This window comes from Hordeum vulgare, chromosome 6H (genome assembly GCF_904849725.1).
Source record: "Hordeum vulgare subsp. vulgare chromosome 6H, MorexV3_pseudomolecules_assembly, whole genome shotgun sequence".
Classification (NCBI taxonomy): Eukaryota; Viridiplantae; Streptophyta; class Magnoliopsida; order Poales; family Poaceae; genus Hordeum; species Hordeum vulgare.
The window spans coordinates 504,898,957-504,925,322 of NC_058523.1; the positions used below are offsets into that span (position 1 = coordinate 504,898,957).

General features: G+C 45.6%; 1 protein-coding gene across 1 annotated transcript; it reads right to left on the reverse strand.

Moving 5' to 3' along the window:
- Positions 1-23,754: 23,754 nt before the first annotated feature.
- On the reverse strand, positions 23,755-26,149 carry LOC123401786 (transcription factor TCP14-like). The gene has a single exon (XM_045095637.1). The coding sequence runs from the start codon at positions 25,484-25,486 to the stop codon at positions 24,278-24,280; it is 1,209 nt and encodes a 402-aa protein (XP_044951572.1). The 5' UTR covers positions 25,487-26,149; the 3' UTR covers positions 23,755-24,277.
- Between the last annotated feature and the right edge of the window lie 217 nt (positions 26,150-26,366).

Consider the following 26,366-nt stretch of genomic DNA (forward strand, 5'->3'; position numbering starts at 1 on the left):
AAGTTTCTCACAAACCTTGTATAAAACCAAAAACTTTGATCATCTCATCAAAGCGTATATTCCAACTCCGAGATGCTTGCTCTAGTCCATAGAAAGATCGCTCGAGTTTGCATACTTGTTAGGATCCTTAGGATTGACAAAACCTTCTCGTTGTATCACATACAATCTTTCCTCAAGGAAATCGTCGAGGAAACAATGTTTTGATATCCTATCTGCAATATTTCATAAATAACGCAGCAACTGCTAACATAATTCCAATAGACTTTTAGCATCGCTACGAGTGAGAAAGTCTCATCATAGTTAACTCTTTGAACTTGTCGGAAACATCTTTGTGACAAGTCGAGCTTTTTAATGGTGACTTTTCACCATCATCGTCTGTCTTCCTTTTAAAGATCCATCTGTACTTAATAGCCTTACGACCATCAAGTAGTTCTTCCAAAGTCCAAACTTTGTTTTCATACACGGATCCTCTCTCGGATTTCATGGCCTCCAGCCATTTGTCGGAATTCGGGCCCACCATCGCTTCTTCATAGCTCGTAGGTTCATTGTTGTCCAACAACATGACCTCCAAGACAGGGTTACCATACCACTCTGGAGCAGTACGCGACCTTGTCGACCTACGAGGTTTGTAGTAACTTGATCCGAAGTTTCATGGTCACTATCATTAGCTTCCACTTCAATTGGTGTAGGCGCCACAAGAACAACTTCCTGCGCCCTGGTACATACTGGTTGAAGTGACGATTCAATAACCTCATCAAGTTCCGCTATCGTCCCACTCAATTCTTTCTAGAGAAACTTCTTCTCGAGAAAGGACCCATTTCTGGAAACAAACACTTTGATTCGGATCTGAGACAGTAGGCATACCCAACTGTTTTTGGGTGTCCTATGAAGATGCATTTATCCGCTTTGGGTTCGAGCTTGTCATGCTAAAACTTTTTCACATAAGCATCGCAACCCCAAACTTTTAAGAAACGACAACTTAGGTTTCTCGAAACCATAGTTCATACAGTGTCATCTCAACGGAATTACGTGGTGCCCTATTCAAAGTGAATGTGGTTGTCTCTAATGCCTAACCCATAAACGATAGTGGTAATTCGATAAGAGACAACATAGTATGCACCATATCAAATAGGGCGCAGCTATGACGTTCAAACACACCATCACACTATGGTGTTCGAGGTGGCATGAGATGTGAAACAATTTTCACATTGTATTAATTGTGTACCAAACTCGCAACTCAGATGTTCATCTCTATGATCATATCGTAGACATTTTAACCTCTTGTCACGACGATCTTCAACTTCACTCTGAAATTATTTGAACCTTTCAATAATTCAGACATGTGTTTCATCAAGCAAATACACTAGTATCTACTCAAATCATCTGTGAAGTAAGAACATAATGATATCCACTGCGTGCCTCAGCACTCATTAGACTGCATACATCAAAATGTATTACTTCCAATAAACAACTTTCTTGTTCCATCTCACTCGAAAAACGATGCCTTGAGTCATCTTGCCCATGTGGCATGATTTGCATGTCTCAAGTGATTCAAAATCAAGTGAGTCTAAACGATCCATCTGCATGGAGTTTCTTCATGCGTTTACACCAATAGACATGGTTCGCATGTCTCAAACGTTTCAAAAACAAGTGAGCCCAAAGATCCATCACCATGGAGCTTCTTCATGCGTTTTATACCAATATGACTCAAGCGGCAGTGCCACAAGTAAGTGGTACTATCATTACTATTTTGTATCTTTTGGCATCAATATTACGAACATGTGTATCACTATGATCGAGATTCAACAAACCATTCTTTTTAGGTGCAAGACCATTGAAGGTATTATTCAAACGAACAGAGTAACCATTATTCTCTTCAAATGAATAATCGTATTGCAATAAACACAATCTAATCATGTATATGATCAACACAAACACCAAATAACAATTATTTAGGTTTAACACTAATCCCGATGGTAGAGGGAGCGTGCGATGTTTGATCACATCAACCTTGGAAACACTTCCAACACTTATCATCACCTCGCTTTTAGCTAGTCTCCGTTTATTCCGTAGCTTTTATTTCGAGTTACTAACACTTAGCAACCGAACCGGTATCTAATACCCTGGTGCTACTAGGAGTATTAGTAAAGTACACATCAATATCATGTATATCCAATATACTTTTGTCGACTTTGCCAGCCTTCTCATCTACCAAGTATCTAGGGTAGTTCCGCTTCAGTGGCCGTTCCCCTCATAACAGAAGCACTTAGTTTTGGGTTTGGGTTCAACCTTGGGTTTCTTCACTAGAGCAGCAACTGGTTTGCCGTTTCATGAAGTATCCCTTCTTTCCCTTGCCCCTCTTGAAACTAGTGATTTTACTAACCATCAACAATTGATGCTCCTATTTTATTTCTACTTTCACAGTGTCAAACATTGCGAATAGCTCAAGGATCATCATATCTATCCTTGATATGTTATAGTTCATCACGAAGCTCTAGTAGCTTGGTGGTAGTGACTTTGGAGAACCATCACTATCTCATCTAGAAGATCAACTCCCACTCAATTCAAGCATTTGTAGTACTCAGACAATCTGAGCACATGCTCAACGATTGAGCTTTTCTCCCTTACTTTGTAGACAAACAATCTTTGTCGAAGGTCTCATACCTCTTTGTTGGAATTATGCCCTAGAGGCAATAATAAATATAGTTATTATTATAATTCCTGTATCAAGATAATCGTTTATTATCCATGCTATAATTGTATTGAATGAAGACTTATATACATGTGTGGATACATAGACAAAACACTGTCCCTAGCAAGCCTCTAGTTGGCTAGCCAGTTGATCAAAGATAGTCAGGGTATTCTGATTATGAACAAGGTGTTGTTGCTTGATAACTGGATCACGTCATTAGGAGAATCACGTGATGGACTAGACCCAAACTAATAGATGTAGCATGTTGATCGTGTCATTTTGTTGCTACTATTTTCTACGTGTCAAGTATTTGTTCCTATGACCATGAGATCATATAACTCACTGACACCGGAGGAATGCTTTGTGTGTATCAAAAGTCGCAACGTAACTGGGTGGCTATAAAGAAGCTCTACAGGTATCTCCGAAGGTGTTCGTTAAGTTAGTATGGATCGAGACTGGGATTTGTCACTCCGTGTGACGGAGAGGTATCTCGGGGCCCACTCGGTAATACAACATCACACACAAGCCTTGCAAGCAATGTGACTTAGTGTAAGTTGCGGGATCTTGTATTACGGAACGAGTAAAGAGACTTGCCGGTAAACGAGATTGAAATAGGTATGCGGATACTGACGATCGAATCTCGGGCAAGTAACATACCGAAGGACAAAGGGAATGACATGCGGGATTATATGAATCCTTGGCACTGAGGTTCAAACGATAAGATCTTCGTAGGATATGTGGGATCCAATATGGGCATCTAGGTCCCGCTATTGGATATTGACCGAGGAGTCACTCGGGTCATGTCTGCATAGTTCTCGAACCCGCAGGGTCTGCACACTTAAGGTTCGACGTTGTTTTATGGTATTTGGGTTATATGGTTGGTTACCGAATGTTTTTTGGAGTCCCGGATGAGATCACGGACGTCACGAGGGTTTCCGGAATGGTCCGGAAATGAAGATTGATATATAGGATGACCTCATTTGATTACCGGAAGGTTTTCAGAGTTACCGGGAATGTACCGGGAATGACGAATGGGTTCTGGGTGTTCACCGGGAGGGGGCAACCCACCCCGGGGAATCCCATAGGCCTTGGGGGTGGCGCACCATCCCTTAGTGGGCTGGTGGGACAGCCCATGAAGGCCCTATGCGCCATAGGAAGAAAATCAAAGAGAAAAAAAAAGAGGAGGTGGGAAAAAGGGGAAGGACTCCTCCTTCCAAACCTAGTTGGATTCGTTTTGGAAGGGGAGGACTCCCCCCCTTGGCTCGGCCGACCCCCTTGGGGCTTGAGCCCCAAGGCAAGGCCCCCCCTCTCCCACCTATATATACAGAGGTTTTAGGTCTGATTTGGGACAACTTTGCCACGGCAGCCCGACCACATATGTCCACGGTTTTACCTCTAGATCGCGTTTCTGCGGAGCTCGGGCGGAGCCCTGCTGAGATTAGATCACCACCAACCTCCGGAGCGCCGTCACGCTGCCGGAGAACTCATCTACCTCTCCGTCTCTCTTGCTGGATCAAGAAGGCCGAGATCATCGTCGAGCTGTACGTGTGCTGAACGCGGAGGTGCAGTCCGTTCGGCACTAGATCGTGGGACGGATCGCGGGACGGTTCGCGGGGCGGATCGAGGGACGTGAGGACGTTCCACTACATCAACCGCGTTTCTTAACGCTTCTGCTGTGTGATCTACAAGGGTACGTAGATTGAATATCCCCTCGCGTAGATGGACATCACCATGATAGGTCTTCGTGCGCGTAGGAAAATTTTTGTTTCCCATGCGACGTTCCCCAACAGTGGCATCATGAGCTAGGTTCATGCGTAGATGTCTTCTCGAGTAGAACACAAAAGTTTTTGTGGGCGGTGATGTGCGTTTTGCTGCCCTCCTTAGACTTTTCTTGATTCCGCAGTATTGTTGGATTGAAGCGGCTTGGACCGACATTACTCGTACGCTTACGAGAGACTGGTTTCATCGCTACGAGTAACCCCGTTGCTCAAAGATGACTGGCAAGTGTCGGTTTCTCCAACTTTAGTTGAATCGAATTTGACCGAGGAGGTCCTTGTATAAGGTTAAATAGCAATTCATATATCTCCGTTGTGGTGTTTGCGTAAGTAAGATCCGATCCTACTAGATACCCATGGTCACCACGTAAAACATGCAACAACAAAATTAGAGGACGTGTAACTTGTTTTTGCAGGGTATGCTTGTGATGTGATATGGCCAACGATGTGATGTGATATATTGGATGTATGAGATGATCATGTTGTAATAGATAATATCGACTTGCATGTCGATGGAACGGCAACCGGCAGGAGCCATAGGGTTGTCTTTAAACTAACGTTTGTGATTGCAGACGCGTTTACTATTTTGCTAGGAAGTAGCTTTAGTAGTAATAGCATGAGTAGCACGACAACCCCGATGGCGACACGTTGATGGAGATCATGGTGTGGCGCCGGTGACAAGAAGATCGTGCCGGTGCTTTGGTGATGGAGATCAAGGAGCACGTGATAATGGCCATATCATGTCACTTATGAATTGCATGTGATGTTAATCCTTTTATGCACCTTATTTTGCTTAGAACGACGGTACCATTATGAGGTGATCTCTCACTAAAATTTCAAGACGAAATTGTGTTCTCCCCGACTGTGCACCGTTGCTACAGTTCGTCGTTTCGAGACACCACGTGATGATCGGGTGTAATAGACTCAACGTTCACATACAACGGGTGCAAAACAGTTGCACACGCGGAACACTCGGGTTAAGCTTGACGAGCCTAGCATGTGCAGACATGGCCTCGGAACACATGAGACCGAAAGGTCGATCATGAATCATATAGATGATATGATTAGCATAGGGATGCTTACCACTGAAACTATACTCAACTCACGTGATGATCGGACTTGAGCTAGTGTAAGTGGGTCATGAACCACTCAAATGACTAGAGAGATGTACTTTTTGAGTGGGAGTTTAGCAAGTAAATTGATTAAGTTAAACTCTAGTTATCTTGAACATAGTCTAAGTCCACTTTGAATATATTTGTGTTGTAGATCATGGCTCACGCGACAGTCACCCTGAATTTTAATACGTTCCTAGAGAAAGCTAAGTTGAAAGATGATGGAAGCAACTTTGTAGACTGGGCTCGTAATCTTAAGCTAATCTTACAAGCTGGGAAGAAGGATTATGTCCTTAATGCTGCGCTAGGAGATGAACCACCCGCTACGGCTGACCAGGATGTTAAGAACGCTTGGTTAACACGTAAGGAGGACTACTCAGTAGTTCAATGTGCAGTCTTGTATGGCTTAGAACCGGGACTTCAACGTCGCTTTGAGCGTCATGGAGCATATGAGATGTTCCAGGAGTTGAAGTTTATCTTTCAGAAGAATGCCCGGATCGAGAGGTATGAGACCTCCGATAAATTCTATGCTTGTAAGATGGAGGAGAGTTCGTCTATCAGTGAACATGTGCTCAAAATGTCTGGGTACTCAAACCGTCTAGCTGAGCTGGGGATTGAACTCCCGCAAGAGGCTATCACTGACAGAATCCTTCAATACCAAGCTATAAGGGCTTTGTGTTGAACTACAACATGCAAGGGATGAACAAGTCACCCGGCGAGTTGTTTGCGATGCTGAAAGTCGCAGAGTCTGAACTCCGTAAAGAGCATCAAGTGTTGATGGTGAATAAGACCACTAGTTTCAAGAGAAACGGCAAAGGCAAGAAGGGTAATTCAAAGAAGAGCGGCAAGCCTGTTGCCAATCCGACGAAGAAACCCAAAGCTAGACCTAAGCCTGAAACAGAGTGCTACTATTGCAAGGGTATGGGTCACTCGAAGCGCAACTGCCCCAAGTATCTAGCTGATAAGAAGGCGGCCAAAGAAAAATCAGGTATATTTGATATACATGTTATTGATGTGTACTTAACCGGCTCTCGTAGTAGTGCCTGGGTATTCGATACCGGTTCTGTGGCTCATACTTGCAACTCGAAACAGGAACTGCGGAATAGACGAAGGCTGGCGAAAGATGAAGTGACGATGCGCGTAGGAAATGGTTCCAAGGTTGATGCAATCGCCGTCGGCACAGTTTCACTTCATTTACCATCAGGATTAGTTATGAACTTCAATAATTGTTATTTAGTGCCTGCGTTGAGCATGAACATTATATCTGGATCTTGTTTATTGCGAGACGGTTACTCTTTTAAGTCAGAGAATAATGGTTGTTCTATTTCTATGAGTAACATCTTTTATGGTCATGCACCCAATGTGACAGGATTGTTCATATTGAATCTTGATAGTGATACAAATATACATAACATTGAGACCAAAAGAGTTAGAGTTAACAATGATAGCGCCATATTTTTGTGGCACTGCCGCTTAGGTCATATTGGTGTAAAACGCATGAAGAAACTCCATGCCGATGGACTTTTGGAGTCACTTGACTTTGATTCACTTGACACGTGCGAACCATGCCTCATGGGAAAGATGACTAAAACTCCGTTCTCCGGAACAATGGAGCGTGCCAGTGACTTGTTGGAAATCATACATATCGATGTGTGCGGTCCGATGAGCGTAGAGGCACGCGGTGGATATCGTTATTTTCTCACCTTCACTGACGATTTGAGTAGATATGGTTATGTCTACTTAATGAAGCACAAGTCTGAAACATTTGAAAAGTTCAAGCAATTTCAGAGTGAAGTTGAAAATCATCGTAACAAGAAGATCAAGTTCCTACGGTCTGATCGTGGGGGTGAATATCTGAGTTTCGAGTTTGGTGCTCACTTAAGACAATGTGGAATTGTTTCACAATTGACACCGCCTGGAACACCACAGCGTAATGGTGTGTCCGAACGTCGTAATCGTACTTTATTAGAGATGGTGCGATCTATGATGTCTCTTACCGATTTGCCGTTATCGTTTTGGGGTTATGCATTAGACACAGCTGCATTCACTTTAAATAGGGCACCATCAAAATCCGTTGAGACGACACCATACGAACTGTGGTATGGCAAAAGGCCAAAGTTGTCGTTTCTTAAAGTTTGGGGATGTGATGCTTATGTCAAAAAGCTTCAGGCTGAAAAGCTGGAACCCAAAGCTGAAAAGTGTATCTTCATAGGTTACCCAAAAGAGACAGTTGGGTACACCTTCTATCTCAAATCCAAGGGCAAAGTGTTTGTTGCTAAAAACAAACACTTTACAAGAAAGTGAGTGGGAGCTCTGTGGCGTTTCTAATATTATATGTGGATGACATATTGCTGATTGGAAACAACCTAGAGTTTTTGGAGAGCATAAAGGATTACTTGAATAAAAGTTTCTCTATGAAGGACCTAGGAGAAGCTGCTTACATTCTAGGCATTAAGATCTACAGGGATAGATCAAACGCCTGATAGGACTTTCACAAAGCACATACCTTGATAAAGTTTTGAAGAGGTTCAAAATGGAACAGTCCAAGAAAGGGTTCTTGCCAGTTTGACAAGGTACGAGATTGAGTAAGACTCAGTGCCCAGCAACTGATGAGGATAGAGAGCATATGAGCACCGTCCCCTATGCTTCAGCCATAGGTTCTATCATGTATGCAATGTTGTGCACTAGACCGGACGTTAGCCTGGCCATAAGTATGGCAGGCAGGTTCCAGAGTAATCCAGGAGTGGATCACTGGACGGCGGTCAAGAATATCTTGAAGTACCTGAAAAGGACTAAGGAGATGTTTCTCGTGTATGGAGGTGACGAAGAGCTCGCCGTAAAGGGTTACGTTGATGCAAGCTTTGACACAGATCCGGACGACTCTAAGTCGCAGACCGGATACGTATTTATTCTTAATGGGGGTGCGGTAAGCTGGTGCAGTTCCAAGCAAAGCGTCATAGCAGATTCTACATGTGAAGCGGAGTACATGGCTGCCTCGGAGGCGGCTAAGGAGGGTGTGTGGATGAAGCAGTTCATGACGGATCTTGGAGTGGTGCCAAGCGCACAGAATCCAATAACCTTGTTCTGTGACAACAAGGGTGCCATTGCCTTAGCAAAGGAACCACGGTTTCACAAGAAGACCAGACACATCAAACGACGCTTCAACCTCATCCGCGACTACGTCGAAGGGGAGGACGTAAATATATGCAAAGTGCACACGGATCTGAATGTAGCAGACCCGCTGACTAAACCTCTTCCACGGGCAAAGCATGATCAACACCAGAACTGTATGGGTGTTAGATTTATTACAATGTAATTCGCATGATGATGTGAGGGCTAGATTATTGACTCTAGTGCAAGTGGGAGACTGTTGGAATTATGCCCTAGAGGCAATAATAAATATAGTTATTATTCTAATTCTTGTATCAAGATAATCGTTTATTATCCATGCTATAATTGTATTGAATGAAGACTTATATACATGTGTGGATACATAGACAAAACACTGTCCCTAGCAAGCCTCTAGTTGGCTAGCCAGTTGATCAAAGATAGTCAGGGTCTTCTGATTATGAACAAGGTGTTGTTGCTTGATAACTGGATCACGTCATTAGGAGAATCACGTGATGGACTAGACCCAAACTAATAGACGTAGCATGTTGATCGTGTCATTTTGTTGCTACTGTTTTCTGCATGTCAAGTATTTGTTCCTATGACCATGAGATCATACAACTCACTGACACCGGAGGAATGCTTTGTGTGTATCAAACGTCGAAACGTAACTGGGTGACTATAAAGATGCTCTACAGGTATCTCCGAAGGTGTTCGTTAAGTTAGTATGGATCGAGACTGGGATTTGTCGCTCCGTGTGACGGAGAGGTATCTCGGGGGCCACTCGGTAATACAACATCACACACAAGCCTTGCAAGCAATGTGACTTAGTGTAAGTTCCGGGATCTTGTATTACGGAACGAGTAAAGAGACTTGCCGGTAAACGAGACTGAAATAGGTATACGGATACTGACGATCGAATCTCGGGCAAGTAACATACTAAAGGACAAAGGGAATGACATGTGGGATTATATGAATCCTTGGCACTGAGGTTCAAACGATAAGATCTTCATAGAATATGTGGGATCCAATATGGGCATCCAGGTCCCGCTATTGGATATTGACCGAGGAGTCACTCGGGTCATGTCTACATAGTTCTCAAACCCGCAGGGTCTGCACACTTAAGGTTCGACGTTGTTTTATGCGTATTTGAGTTATATGGTTGGTTACCGAATGTTGTTCGGAGTCCCGGATGACATCACGGACGTCACGAGGGTTTCCGGAATGGTCCGGAAACGAAGATTGATATATAGGATGACCTCATTTGATTACCGGAAGGTTTTCGGAGTTACCGGGAATGTACCGGGAATGACGAATGGGTTCCGGGTGTTCACCGGGAGGGGGCAACCCACCCCGGGGAAGCCCATAGGCCTTGGGGGTGGCGCACCAGCCCTTAGTGGGCTGGTGGGACAGCCCAAGAAGGCCCTATGCGCCATAGGAAGAATATCAAAGAGAAAAAGAAAAAAAAAGAGGAGGTGGGAAAAAGGGGAAGGACTCCTCCTTCCAAACCTAGTTGGATTCGGTTTGGAAGGGGAGGACTCCCCCCCTTGGCTCGGCCGACCCCCTTGGGGCTCCTTGAGCCCCAAGGCAAGGCCCCCCTCTCCCACCTATATATACGGAGGTTTTAGGGCTGATTTGGGACAACTTTGCCACGGCAGCCCGACCACATATCTCCACGGTTTTACCTCTAGATCGCGTTTCTTTGGAGCTCGGGCGGAGCCCTGCTGAGATTAGATCACCACCAACCTCCGGAGCGCCGTCACGCTGCCGGAGAACTCATCTACCTCTCCGTCTCTCTTGCTGGATCAAGAAGGCCGAGATCATCGTCGAGCTGTACGTGTGATGAACGCGGAGGTGCCGTCCGTTCGGCACTAGATCGTGGGACGGATCGCGGGACGGTTCGCGGGGCGGATCGAGGGACGTGAGGACGTTCCACTACATCAACCGCGTTTCTTAACGCTTCTGCTGTGCGATCTACAAGGGTACGTAGATCGAATATCCCCTCTCGTAGATGGACATCACCATGATAGGTCTTTGTGCGCGTAGGAAAATTTTTGTTTCCCATGCGACGTTTCCCAACACTCTTAACAAGGGCACGAGCATGAAATCCCAATTTCATCTCTTGGAACATATCATATGTTCTCTGACGTTCAAAAATGTCCTCGGTGCCTCAATTCTAAGCCGTTAAGCATTACACACTGAACTATCACGTAGTCATCAATAATGTGTATGTGAGATGTTCCCAACATACACAGACGACGCTCGAGGTTTATCACACCGAGTGGTGCATGAAGGACATAAGCCTTTTGCGCAGCAATGAGGACAATCCTGAGTTTACGGACCCAGTCCGCATAATTGCTACTATCATCTTTCAACTAAATTTTCTCTAGGAACACATCAAAAACAATAGAGCTACAACGCAAACTACAACATAATTTGCAAAGACCTTTGACTATGTTCATGATAATTTGAGTTTAGATAATCATATTACTAATAACTCCCACTCAAATAGACATCCCTCTAGTTATTCGAGTGTCGCATGATCCAAATTCACTAACTCAAGTCCGATCATCACGTGAGTTGAGTATAGTTTCAGTGGTGAACATCTCCATGTTGATCATATCAACTATATGATTCATGCTCGACCTTTCGGTCTCTTGTGTTCTGAGGTCATGTCTGTACATGCTAGGCTTGTCAAGTTAAACACGAGTGTTCTGCGTGTGCAACTGTTTTGCACCCGTTGTATGTGAATGTTGAGTCTATCACACCCGATCATCACGTGGTGTCTCAAAACGACGAACTATCGCAATGGTGCACAGTCGGGGAGAACACAATATTATCTTGAAATTTTAGTGAGGGATCACCTTATAATGCTACCGTCCTTCTAAGCAAAATAAGGTGCATAAAATGATTAACATCACATGCAAATAATAAGTGACATGATATGGCCATGAACTTGTGCTTCTTGATCTCCATCACTAAAGCGTCGGCGTGATCTCCATCGTCACCGGCGTCGCAACATGATCTCCATCATCGTGCCGCAATCGATGTTGTCGTGCTATCTATGCTATTACTACTAAAGCTACAACCTAGCGATATAGTAAAAGCATCTGCAAGCACAAACGTTAGTTTAAAGACAATCCTATGGCTCCTGCCGGTTGACGTAGTATCGACGTGCAAGTCGATATTTAACTATTACAACATGATCATCTCATACATCCAATATATCATATCATGTCTTTGGCCATATCACATCACATGCATACCCTGCAATAACAAGTTAGACATCCTCTAATTTGTTGTTGCATGTTTTACGTGGCTGCTATGGGTATCTAGTATGATCGCATCTTACTTACGCAAAGCCACAACAGTGATATGCAAATTTCTATTTAACCTTCTCCAAGGACCGTCTCGGTCAAATCCGATTCAACTAAAGTTGAAGAAACAGACACCCGCCAGTCATCTTTATGCAACAAGTTGCATGTCAGTCGATGAAACCAGTCTCTCGTAAGCGTACGAGTAAAGTTGGTCCGGGCCGCTTCAATCCAACAATACCGCCGAATAAAAAAAGACTAAGGGGGCGGAAAATTGAACATCAACGCCCACAAACTCTTTTGTGTTCTACTCAAGATATCATCTACGCATGAACCTAGCTCATGATGCCACTGTTGGGAAACGTAGCATGGGAAACAAAAAATTCCCTACGCACACGCAATACCTATCCATGGTGATGATCATCTACGAGAGGGGAGATTGAATCTACACACCCTTGTAGATCGCTAAGCGGAAGCGTATATAACGCGGTTGATGTAGTGGAACATCTTCGCGATCCAAATCGCAGCCCGTCCCGCGATCTCATCACGATCCGTCCCGCGATCCCATCACGATCCATCCCTAGCTAGTGCCGAACGGACGGCACCTCCGTGGTCAGCACACGTACAACTCAATGACGATCTCCGCCTTCTTGATCCAGCAAGAGGGGCGAAGAGGTAGATGAGTTCTCCAGTATAGCGGCATGGTGGTGGTGGTTGTGGAGCTATTCCAGCAGGGCTTCGCCTAAGCACCGCTCAAACTAGACTAGAGGAAAAGCAGATCTCTAGAGAGAGGGCAGCACGTGGCTGTTTTTCTGTGTCTCAAAAACCCTCAATACCTCTAGTATATATAGGAGGGAGGGAGGGGAGGAGGCAGCCTCAAACCCTCAAGGTTTGGCCGAAATTGGAGGTGGAGGAGTCCTACTCCAATCCTACTAGGAGTAGGATTCCTCCTCTCCACTTGGAAACCCTTTTCACCTTTTCCACCTTTGGTTTTTTGCCTCTCAAACCTCATGGGCCTTAGTGGGAGCTTATGTTAGCCCACTAGGGGCTGGTTTGTATCCTCCCACAGCCCATAAGTCCCCTCGGGGCGTGACACCCCTCCCGATGGTCCCCGGTACCTTCCCGGTACACTACCGATGAGCCCAAAACTTTTTCGGTGACTAAAACAGGACTTTCTATATATCAATCTTTGAATTTTTCTAAAATATACTTGAATAAACTCAGTAGTCCAATGATGCATATGTTTTGATCAATTACCAAAACCACCTTAGGGAGCAATTGTGCTTTCACGCGTCCTCGGGCGGTGCTATTTCACGCCCCTAGGGGCTGAACGGCTGGAGATGCTCTTACTCCATGATTTAGTCTTGCCACCGGCGAGTGCCAAAGTTTAATTCATCTCATCTTCTCTCGAGCAGATTGACCGCTTCAGTACTTGACCTCCCACATGGGCCCTAAGGTACTGATCTTGTTTAGTATAAAGCTCCAAGGTGGGACTATTCCTATCATTTACAAGCTAGGTGAGTTGGTTTTTGTCCATCGACACAATAGGGAAGGTCCATAGTTAAATTCCCTCGGGCCTATGTTTTTTGTTCCTCTTCCGTCCGATAGAAAAATCAATTTGCAGTAGACCTAGTTTGGCCGACCCGTGGGGGAAACAAAAAAAATTCCAGGAACTATATGTGGAACTCATGGAAAGAAATCTATACATATATGTTTGCCTTTTCTTGGGCCAGATGCGTGGGAGCTACTATATTTTGCTAGTTGTGTCAAATAGTATGTTGACACACATCATTTGGCACCTGGATCACGTCGTTTGCACGCACTCAAACTACATGTGTTTGTAAGACGCGATGATTTTTTTCCAAAAACAACGATGTGTTAACGATCAAAGTGTTGCTAGCCACTAGAACAAGCATGTACTGCTAACCATTGGACAATGTGAATAATTAAGACTTACTACAACGTCAGATTCAAAACATTTTTAGATATTTTAACTTCTCAAAAATAATAATTATTATCAAATGCATAGTACTCTTAGAAATATGATTAAATTTGTAATTTTCCTTACATTATTGGAAAAATACGAACAAAATTTGATACGTGATCATTTTTTGAAATTGAAAATCATTTTTTAAAAGGATGAACCTTTTATAAAAAACAAAAAATAGTTTTTATATTTTTCAAAAAGGGAACACGTATTGAACATTCAAAACAATTTTGAGAAAATGTGCTTTTTCACAAAGCAAATCATATTTTTAATTTGTGAACATTTCATTAAAAATAATATTTTTTAAATTAGGAAATTTTCAAAGCAGCATTTTTTTAAATGTATCACAATTTATGTAAAGAACAAACATTTCTTGAAAATTTGAACAAATTCCAGGACGAGAAAGAAAATAAAGTTCCAAATTATTTTTCAAAACAGGAACACAATTTTAGAAAACTTACCAATTTTTAAAATATGATTTTTTCACAATTGTTAATTTGTGAAAAAGACATAATTTTCAAAAAAGGAGAAATAAAAATAAACATGGAAAGGTAACTAAAAAGAGACATAAAGGATAATTCTTTCAAATTTGAATTTTTTTCAAAAAAAGTAACAATTTTTAAAATCACAAACAATTTTGAAAAAAAACTTGTTTTAAGGAAGGAAATATTTTTTTAGTTATGGATAAATATGGGAGGAGAACAAAAATTTCAATTCCAAACATCTTAAACTGGAAGACAATTTTGGAGATCTAAATATTTTTTGTAAAATTAAACAAAAATTCTAGTTCTGAACATTAAAAAATAATTTTAAGTCATAAGGAAACTAAAAATAAAACTGATAAAAAATAATTAAAATAAAAAAGAAAGAGGAAAAAATGAACGGATAAAGATTGAAACATAAGATAGGGAAAACCGAAACAGGCCAGCCCCGTCCCGGCGCCCGGTGTGAAGCGCTGAGTATTTGACGCGGTATGCGTAAAATAGGTTTTCAACAACTGGGGATGGCACGAAAACAAGTGCGCTCACGCAACCCACATACGAAATTCTGAAGAAACCTACTCGCTCTGTCCGAAAATATTTATCGTAGGAATGAATGTATCTAGATATATTTTAGTTCTAGATACATTCATTTGTATCTATTTTTGGTACAAGTAATTCTAGACAGAGAGATTTTTTTTTCTTTTTCTTTTCTGACATACGAACGCACATAAAATTAGTACTATCTTTTATAGTGTTTTTTTTGAACGATGAAAGGATGAAAAAATTAGAGAAACACACCCTACTTTCTTAGTAGGTATAGATTAACATTTTTATGCGCGAGGCAACTTTTGGAATGACACAAATTTCCAAATTTGATGATTTTTTTTACATTACATGAGCATTTTGAACATGCGATGAACTTTTCTAAAACATATTAAAGTAAAATTTCGAATGTATATATTATATTATTTCGAAATATAAACAAAAAGATTGAACAAAATGGAAAAAATGAACGAAAATAAACAAATCAAAGTAATGAACGAAGCAACCATCTGGCTTCCTACTGGGTCGGCCGAATACGAGCCCCTTTAGGCGACCTGTCCTTCCGTATTTCCTAGAGGCCAGATAAAGACACGGGATATGGAGCACATTGGTGGGTCATTCCGGTAGCGACGTTGGTCTTCACGCTGCTTACTCGATCTTTCTTCTCTTTTTATTTTTATTTTAAATGCATCTTTATCAATACTCAAATTTATTAAGAAAAAATCGGAAAAATGGGAGTATAGTACGAAAAGTTTTTAGGACAATTTTAAAAAGATGTTAATAACTTTTGAAAAAATGTTCCCGTTTTGGGGAAAATAATGGGATTTTTTTCGAAAAATGAGTTTACATTGTAAAATAATGTTTGTGTAATGTTAAAAAGAATGTTTCGCAGCACAAAAAAATATGCTCACATTTTAGGGATAGACAAAACGTCCATGACAATTTAAGAAAAATGTTATATTCAATATAAAAAATGTTTGCGTAGGTTCAGGAAATGTTTATTTCCATTCAAAAAATGTACATGACATTTTAAAGAAATATTCATGTGTTTCCGGAAAATGTCCATGAAATATTCGATTTTTTTTATAAAATGTAAAAATAATGTTTATTGTAGTTTAATAAAAATGTTTATTGTCATTAAAATTTGTACAAGGTGTATTTGTAAAATGTTACCATGTATTTAAAAAAAGTTCAAAACATGTACTCCCTCCGTTCCAAAATAAGTGCCTCTAATTTTTACTAATTTTAGTACAAAATTACACTAGGTTTGAGACACTTATTTTGAAACGGAAGAAGTATTTTAAAGGATTATATACATCATATATTAGAAAAATGTCCAATTTTTTGCATGTTCTAATGATTTACATTGTGTACTAAGAAAAGAATAGACATGTGTTGAGAACATGAAAACCAAAAAAATGACATAGGAACAAAAATGAAACCAAAGAAAACAGAAGAAATAAAAGACAACCGAAAAGAAAGAGACAAAACCAAAGCATATAGCAAAGAAAGAAAGAAATAAAAAAAACCAATAGAACCTCAGAGAAAAGGTAAAAAAGAAAAAAGGAAAACCAAGGCAAGCGAACCTACAGCGAAAGACACGAGCTAAATAGGTCGTCCCGCTAGTTGTTGCCTGCAGGCGATTCCTATTAGGAATCGACACAGGCAACAGATAGTTGTTGTGTGTGGTGATACAGCCTGTCCTGATATACGGCTCCGAGGATTCTAACAACGGGGAAATTGTTTTGCGAGAAATGTGTAGTGGTTTTGTTCTGTGGTTGTGGATAAAGCACGTAAGTATTTGAAGGGAAGTCTCACCTTTCCTTGAAAGAGAAAAAAATATGTATCAAACTACGGTTTGAATTCCTTTCTCATTTCTGAAATGATGTGCACACGACGGTTAGATATGCAAAATTATTGCATGAAGGCCCATCTCGTCGTGTGATGTCGTCTGTGGCTGCCTTATTCGAATGTCAGCGCAAAATAAAATAAAATAACGTGTGTACAGCGTCGTGTGCATAGCAGCGCTCTTCTCGTTTGCACTGAAAACGGTCTGAACAAAACCACCACCCCAAAAATGCTCCCAATTTTCGCACCAAAGACGGCCTAAATTCCCCCCCACTTGCAAAAAAGTGCATAGAACGGGGTGGTTGCGCCATCAGTTGTGTACGGAAAAAAGCTCATCCAAAGCTTCCGATTCGGTGACCCAGCACGTTGACCACCGGCGACGGGCATCAAACCAGAAAGAGCGAGCTCGATCTGCTCGATCATCCACCAACAGCGACCGGCCGCCTTCACTCACTCCCACGCGCTCCCCACCCCACGGGGAAGGAGTTCGTACTGGCAGTACGACCCCCTACGGCCAGCCGGCCGCCGGCTCGTTCGGGCCGGGCGAGCGGGGGAACAGGCGGGACGTATCGGAGCCCGAGGCGGGCGGGCGGACCGAGGAGGTAGGCAGACGTGGACGTGTGGGAGGCCGAATCCCCAGGCGGGGGCGGCCGGATAGAATGATGCATGCATGCATGCGCCGCACAGCACAGGGCCGCCGGCCCGCCCATCCCGGAGCTGCTCGCCAGATCCCGCCGGTGACCCGCGGCCAGGCGGCGCGGTCGGCCGTCCCGTCGCTGTTGCTCGCCATGACGCGGCCATCTCCTCCTCCTCTCTCCACTTGGGCCGACTGACCGCGACGTCCCCTCCTCTCCCGTCTCGTCTCGTGTACGGTGTACCGACGTGATTGGCATATGCGGGTGGCGTCTGACCGCGACGGCGACCGGCCCGGCCGTGTGGTTGGTACTTGGTACGGGCGTATTTAATCGCAAGGCGCCTGGTGTGTCCGGATCGATCGACCGATCGTCTCTGCCCGTCTTTCGCCTGGCTTCCCCTCCGTAACTGCAGCAAGTACGTGTACGCACCTAAGATAAGCGTCGGCGCCGCCCTCTTCATGCACAACTTTCCGTTGTTGTGAAGGTGCCGATCGACATGCGCGAGGTAAGTAAGTAGTAGTGGTACACGACGACAGATATTCGACCCTAGTATTAGCAACTCACGTCATTCGGCAGCACATCTTTAATTAGCAAGCAGCAAGGACATGGCGTGCATGCATGCATGCTCGATGGATCCTTGCGCGCGCGGCACAAAACACTCGTCTTTCGCTTTCCTCGCCCATCATCGTGTTCCCAAGGCTGGCCGGTGACGGGGGTAATCATGCCGCTTTTGCTCAACCGCGGGACGTGCGTGCTCCCAGCAGATCGTCATTTCCCGCCTTGATCCCTGCCGCCAGCTGCTTCACCCACGTCACCCTCCCCCCGTCCGGATGCATGGCCTTGAATTGAGCATGCATGCATGATGGATCGATCCATGCCCATCTCCACTGAACACTTCACATGATAGCGGCATTAGTACGCTATACTAAGTGCATGCTGCTCCAACTTCATCACCTTTAAATTGTGCAGGTGATCATGGATGTATATGTACGTATGTAACCATCATATAATGCCATTAATTATGCTATGGGCAGAGCACTTATCTGCTAAATTGGGCGGGTTGTCAGGTAAAAGGTCAGGTCCACTCATTGTTCCAGCTGTATTAGACAGAGGCTGCTTCTTTTCCTTTTCTTAAAAAGTGGATTAAGGACACTGATGACCTGGGGTTAATGATTCTTTTTCATGGAAAGGGGGCCTTTAACTTAAGTCACATCATCTTTGGAATTCAAAAATCAAATTGACCATCCACTTGGCTCTCGTACCGGCTTAATCGGCTTCTCTTTAATGATTCTAGTTAAGTGGCTATCAAATTGTTGATAAAGAATTTGTGAATGCTTGAGGAGAAATAGATCGTGCTAGCTATTCTACTCAAGGAAACACTTTGGTTAATTCACTTCTTATTTGAAATGTAACTTTGATACATTGACTTTGGTCGTTGACAGAGAGTGGAGTGCTCGTGAAAGCAAGGAAGAACACCGGTATCCCGGACTATGTATGATAACTATTTCTACATGCATTTTTTATTGTTGTCTAGTGTCGTGGCTCTCGCTATGGCACGGCATCTGGGTGTCATCTTTTCATAATATAATTTGGTTGTGTGCATTCTTGATGCCATGTCCTGGGCTCCTGGCTATCCTTTTCCGTTGTGTTAATGCAAAAGTCTAGGACTATTTGTAACCGTTAATACATTGTTCGCTCCTCGCTAGCTGAAGGGAAAGCCTAAACATTTAAGTAACATCCATTTGCTGCATGATCAGTTTGAAAAGAGGGGGCAAGATACGTTTTCTGCCCCGAGGGGGCAAGATTCTTCTCCGCTGGTTGTGCGCAAGTGCATACGTAATGCCACGCCAAGTAGCCAACGCCATCTTATCTTATGCTACAAATAGGTCCTAATTAATATTCTCCTGTTAGTTTAAGAGCCTAAATGCACATAGTATCACCACTAACCATCGGAGCAGTGAGGACCATTGATACCTAATTTAAAATCATTAGAGCCTTCTAATCTCATTATAATGGCCTAGAGGAGGACAAAACCTGCCTAGGAATGTTAGCTCGTCGGGCATGAATTAGAGCCTGCCACTGGAACTAAACTAATCACTATATGATTCCCTGATATCCCTACCTGCTCGGCGCCATTGCGCTTTTTTGTTTCAGTATCCAATCAGCAGGTAGACGCACATTAATTCTTGATGCAAATACGGCGGCACTCATCCATCCACATCCAGGCATGGAGTAGTTCTCATGACAGTGCAGTAGTAACTGCCCGTGAAACAATTCGGAAGGCGAGTGGAAATGATGGGCGGATCCGATCAGCTGCAGCATTCATTCAGCAGTGCAGAATTCTGCGACGAAAGAACGAACGAAGGACGCCGATCCACATATCATCCGTCCATCAAACGAAAATCATGGCCCGACCCGGGCGGGCGATCTCGAGGCGCGGAAAGGAGATGGAGGGGCAGCGGGTAGCTAGCGCGACAGGCGAGGATGAAAGCTGAGGCGCAAAACCTTTCTGAAAAAGGCCTACAGTGGAAGGGGGGAGCAAAAGAAACAGCATGCATGCCTGCAACAACAACAACAACAAAAAAGAAGCAGGCCACAGCCACAATATATACGCATCGCGCACAGGGAACACTAGCTATGACACTACACTATGCACAGAATCCGATCACACACATATAAAAAGCTGCCGTTTTGAGGGGTGAGAGTAGTAGCGCATAAAAGTGATAAAAAGAGTGGAGCTAGAGGCCTCCGGCTAAGCGAGGTGGCTAGTATCCATGTCCCATGCATGGCCGAGGCAGAGATTCCTTGGGTTCTCCTGTGAAAGAATGGACGAGCTGGTATGCATGCATGTATGCTTGCGTTGCGAGCTGGTGATGGAGGAAAAGCAGGACTTGGATCGATGCGATGAAGCTGCTACTTTACACTCATGATCCCTATGAGTTCACTGTGGTTTTGGCGCGCCTCGGCAAGCACGCACGCACACGCCATGACACTAGCTAGCCATCTTTTCGAAAGAAGAATGCGCGCAGCTAGCACAGACACGCAGACCTGACAAAAGCCAAGTCAAAATGAGAGCTCTCTCCAAAAGCGAGCGATCTCTCCTCAACTCTCGACTCTCAACTCATCGGCGATTTAAGCTACTGCTATACCGATACGGTAGATGCTTGCTGGAATGTATGTGTCTAATTATTTCGAAGCAAAACGCGGTGATGACGAGCTAAGCATGCATGCATGCAGGTTATGTGCATGGATGCACCAGGAAAATGCTCTTTTCCTCGCCACCTACTTAATCATGGGCATCCGTAGACAAGATAATCTATGGTTACATATAGAGTAGCATCATTTTCCTACCAATATCCTTTTAACAAGTTAGCCTTCTGCCTTTGAGCAGGTGCAACAGCTAGCCAGCGTGGAAAAGTCATGCACAGTACTACGACTACACAACTTGCATTGGCACACAACAGTAGTGTGTTTGAACTTCGAAATTATTGGCTGCAATTAATTTGCCTTTTGCGTCTATGCACCGGTGAATCTGCAGTGGCATCTCTTCTCTCTCTCTCTCTCTCTTTCTTTCAGACACACAGAGATGGACATTAGCACATTTGTGTCATCTGTCACGTCCACCTCTTGATCACGACGTGTGTCAGCGCGTGTCTGTTGTGTCTGCGTGAGAGAGAGAGAGAGTGTGTGTGTGATTGTAGCATGGCTAATAGCAAAACAACAGAGTCGACATGCCAATTAGGCTGTTGCTTGCTGTTCATCGCAAGTATGCGTGCGTGTGTGTGTGTGCGTTGGCGTTCAAGCCCGATCGATGCATGAGATGAGAGCGAGCAACGTCGACCAAGCAGGACACGAGCACATGTGTGGCGGGGCTGCATGCTGCTCCAGCGTGCTGCTACTATACTATCACCGCCGGGCCGGTGCCACTCAATGCACCCAATCAACGCAACATGTGACGGCTCCGATATTGCGCAGAGAACAACCGACAGGGCCAGCACGGTATTGGCTTCATCCTTCACCCCGTCTTTTTTTTCCTCCTGAACCCGGCAGCTGGACTGGGCTGACATGACTGCATGCACTCTGTACAGCTCAGCGTGCCACCCGTTACTGACACGTGGGGCCAACATTCCAACGTAGCCCACTCACGTGAATTTCCACTTGTCAGGGGCCAAACGGAAGTGTAAGTTTGTATTTCTTTCAAAACTGTTACGAGCTAAATATAAGCACGACATGCCCATATGGGGCTACAGCTAATCATGTCCGACACCACTGACAAGTGAGCCCGAAACGTTAACACGAGCCGCTAACGCATAACCCCACCCATCAGTAGATCAAAAAGGCTTACCGGTGACGAAAGACAACCCTAAGGTACAAATAAGCGCGACAGAGTCATATGCGTCTCCAGCTCATCTGTCAGCGACCAACCACGAAAAAAGCTATTACAGTTTGCCCGTTGGGATCGTCGAACGTACGATCCAACGGTTCGTATGTCGAACATCCATTCATATATTTAACCTAACCCTTTTTAGAATGAAGATCGCCATAAACCACCCCAAACAATCTTCGCAAAAATGAAAACCCCCACCTCAAACAAAGAAAAAAAAAACACATTTTCGTGGTCGGTAGTATTGAGGCATGGGCTCGCGCTTCTAGCCCATTTTTATAAATGATCATTACTTCTATCTCAAAATATAGACACACAGATCTCCTGCAAGTTCTAAAATAAATAGACAAAAAAAACCGTCTAAATACAAGTGCAGAAAAAGCCCATGCTTACAGATTTCACTCATGATCATAAAAAACCCGGATCTGCATGTTTTAAAATAAGTAAATAAAGAGCAGCCATGCGTCCATCAGAAGAAGGAAGAAGAAAAAACCCATGGTTAAAACTTGCATCACCAAAAAACCCACGGGCCGCCGGTCAAAAGGAAAGAGGGGAAAAAAAAACTAGCAGTCAGAAGAGCACGAGCAGCCATGCGTCCTCGGGGCGATAGCGCCAACGGCCAAGCAGCTACATACCGTAGGCTGTCCGCCCCAGTTGCAGGAAGAAGCCAGGGCTCGCGAGAACCATGGATATGGAAAGGGCAGGGGCAGGTGGCATTAAAACCAGCACGTACTCAGAAACATCGACCGAGAAGGGCAACCCTGGAGCGCAGCGCAGGACCATATACGCACCGCTCCACGCGCCCTGACCCCTGCCCCTCCTTTATATGGATGGACGGGCTGAGATCGCCGGAGAGGGCCGTCCCCGTCCCCGTCCCCGTGGCCGTGGCCGTGATCGTGGCGGCCGAGCTGGGCTGGTGACGTTGAGCATGCGCTGGCATGCGTATGGGTGGTCACGGAGCTCCACGGTTGGTGGTGCCACCGGGCCGGGCGGGCGTGTGGGGAATCATTGACGGGCGGCGGGTCGGGTGGTCTGGTCGCCTCGCCAGCGCCACCGGTGGTGGACTCGAGTCCGCGCCAGCGCGAGGCCGGTCGTCGCTTGTTGTGCCAACCGCGCGCCAGCGACGGACCCCTGTTGTGCTCTCTCTCTCTCGCTCCCTTTCTCTTTCTCCCGTGCCTGGCTCTGGCTGTGGTCCTTGCCGTCGATCGGTCGCTAGCTTGGCTTCCCTGCAGATTGTTTGCCCATCACATGACAAAAACCTACGCTCAGTAGCAGCTGGCCACCCCCCTCGTCTCCATACGTACTGTAGTTTTCAAGATATTTTCTACGTATAGTCCTACTGGCAGATCACGGTTGACTGACGACGTACGCTAACTCTCTCAATATGTACTGTCTAGTTGTTCTTGCCCCCCTCGCTCGCTCGTATTTTGTGCCAAACTGAACTCAGACTCGCGGAATATATATATATATAAGTTGCCTGCCATAGAAATCATGTTGTTCATCTGTATCCGAAACAAGTTTTTAACACTAGTACTGTTTTTTGTGGTACAAAAAATACCTTTTGTAAACTAATATAATATGTTTGAATCACTACAGTAATGATCTAACACACTTTAGTGATTTGTAAAACGTCTTATTTATTAGTTTAGAGAGGGGGTATTTCTCTAGTTAAACATTAAGTCAAATTTTGATAAAAATACATACGAGGGAGACTAATATAAACCCGAACGGAGTAAGCACCGTCAAAGCAATTTTTTTTGGGTGGATCAAGCATGATCATAAGTTGGATAACCATTGGGAAAAGCAGAAGGACGTTGGCGGATCAATAACCCTAGCTAGCTAGCTAGTTGATCAAGAATGAAGGAACAAGTCGATAAAGGAACACAAGCATCATGCAAAATGGAATTAATGGCCCTGCATGGTGTAGAAGAACTTGAAAGCTAGCTACAACTAACAAATAAGCTTGGTGGGAAACAAAAATAATGAACCATCGATCGATCACGGCAGGTGACGAATGCCATTGCCTGATGAAAATCTCTTCCGCTCGCATTTGATCAAACCCTAAAGCTAAAAGAAGAAAAAAATAAACAATCTCTCCGCTGCTGCTGCTGGATGGATGATGTGTTTCCCTCCTCTTCTCCAATGGCACACCTCGCTCTTCCACTCACAAGCACAAGCGTACGTACGTGGGCGCACGTACGTAGGTATGATGGTGATCTAAATGCCATGGGATCACAGCCGAGAGTGTAATCCTTGCGAGTTGTCTAATGTCTCTAGGAGTAGAGGAAGGAAACCACAAAAGGAAAAAGAAATCAACGACAAAGAACAGATCAAAGGCACACCAGAGCTACCAATGCATGCGATGCGATGCGATCCTCGGAGACCCTCCCGGCCGGCCTAGGACTCGCTGGTGCTCATGCTCTCATGCCGCTCGCCGCCGCCGCCGCCACCTCCGTGTTGCTGCTGGCTAGACGACCCTCCTCCACCGCCGCCTCCTTGGCCCGGCGCTGTGTCCGCGGCCTGTGTCCGGTACGCGTTCAACGCGGCGAGGATGCCCATGTGCCCCTCGCTCCCGCCTGCGCCACCGCCGCTGCCTCCCACTGGGCCGAGCCCCAGCTGCTGCCCTGGGAGCAGCGCCATCGGTGCAGGGAAGTTCATGAAATGTAGCCCGCTCGGCACGCTCCCACGATACACGGCAGCCGAGGCGCCGACGCTGCCCACCTGGGGGAAGGTCCAGATCGACTCACCACTTCCTCCTGCACCGCCGCCGGAAGGCGCCCCGCCGCCCTGCGTGTTGTTGCTTGGCACCATCCAGACGGTGCCCGGCATTTGGCTCTGCGTGTACCCCGCCATCTGCTGCTGGTACTGTTGTTGCTGTTGCTGCTGCTGATGTTGTTGCTGTTGTTGTTGCTGCTGCTGCATTTCTTGCTCCCATCGACGCTTCCTCGAAAGGTCAGCGGCTGCGGCAGCGGCAGCGGCGGACGGCGAGGGCTGCACGTCAAGACCAACGCTGCCCGAGTGGAAGTTGAGCAACAGCGGCGACGGCGTCGACGATGAGGAGGCGGGGCCTTCGGGTGGGAACCCGAGCCCGACAACCCGGTCCCACGCGTCGGCGCGGGAGCCGAACCTTATGCCAGGGCTGGGCAAGGCTCCGCGGAGGTGCGCCGGGATGGAGAGCGAGGAGCCGGACGAGCGGAGGGAGATGTTGAGGGAGGTGAAGTTGGCCGGGATGGTGCCGGTGCCGGTGGCCGCGATCACCGCCGGCTCCGCCTGCTGCAGCAGCCACTCGATGGTCTCGCCGTCCGTCTTGTGCCCCAGCTCCCTGGTCAGCTGGAACACCCTCGCCGCGCACAGCGCCGGCATCCGGATGCGCCGTCCCCGGCCTTCCACTTTCGTGTGCCGGTCCTTGGTCGACGTCCGCTTGGGCACCGCCTTCCGCACCTGCATCTCCCCTCCGGCGGCACCGCCAGCGGCTGCTCCATTCCCGCCGCCCGCCGAGGCGCCCCCCGCAGCCGAGCTGGAGCACGGTTGGTCCTCCTTCTTCTCGAGGAGCTGCAAGGGGAAGTTGGGCCGACGGCCGCCTCCGGCGTCTCCGGCGATGTCCATGGTCAATTAGGCCATGCTATATACACATACACACATAGCTATCTCTGCGTGTATACGCTTTGGCCGGGTAAATGGGAGGTTGTTTGCAGGAGAGGGGAACGGATTTGATGTCGCCGACCGCTTCTTGTGGGTCTAGCTCGAGATTGGTTAGGTGTGATGGAGACGATGGTAGAGAGAGTCCAAGAGCTAAGCTATGAGGTTAAAGATTATAGGTTGGAAAGGAATCCTTCCTCATACGATACGATGAGAGAGAGAGAGAGAGAGAGGGGCAGAGGGCTGTGCGCGTGTGGGAGATCACACACACTATTTTATGGCGTTTTGGTGAGGTTCATCTGTGATCTGGGAGAGAAGGGAGAAGCATGAGCAGATGGCCCTAGCTAGAAGCTAGGAGAAGGAGAGAGAGAGAGAGAGACAGAGAGGGGGAGGAAGAAGATGGTGTACTTTGTAGGGCTTGGAGGAGAGAGATGGATGAATTAAATGGTTTCTTGATGTAGAGAGAGAGAGAAGCTTTTGTGTGTGTGTGTGAGAGAGAGACTGTAGTAGCGTACATGGAGAGGGGAGGAGGATAAGGCCGGCGGAGGAGAATTATTAGGTTCACCTAGCCAAGCCATGGCCATGGCGTGGCTCTCTCCCTCCGTGCTAGCTAGCTAGCTAATCCATGCACAGTGTGGATCAGTACTGTGGCAGAGCGTAACGTGATATGTTCTCCCGATGCTAACCAACGAATATCCCATTTAATCAGCAATACCACAACACTATTGCTAGCTACCGCCCTCTCTCCCCCTCTCTCTCTCTATAGAAGCGCCATACCTACGTGCCACGGATTAACCCGATCGAACACAAGGCCATAGGCTACGTGGTGTGATGGAAAGCAACGGTT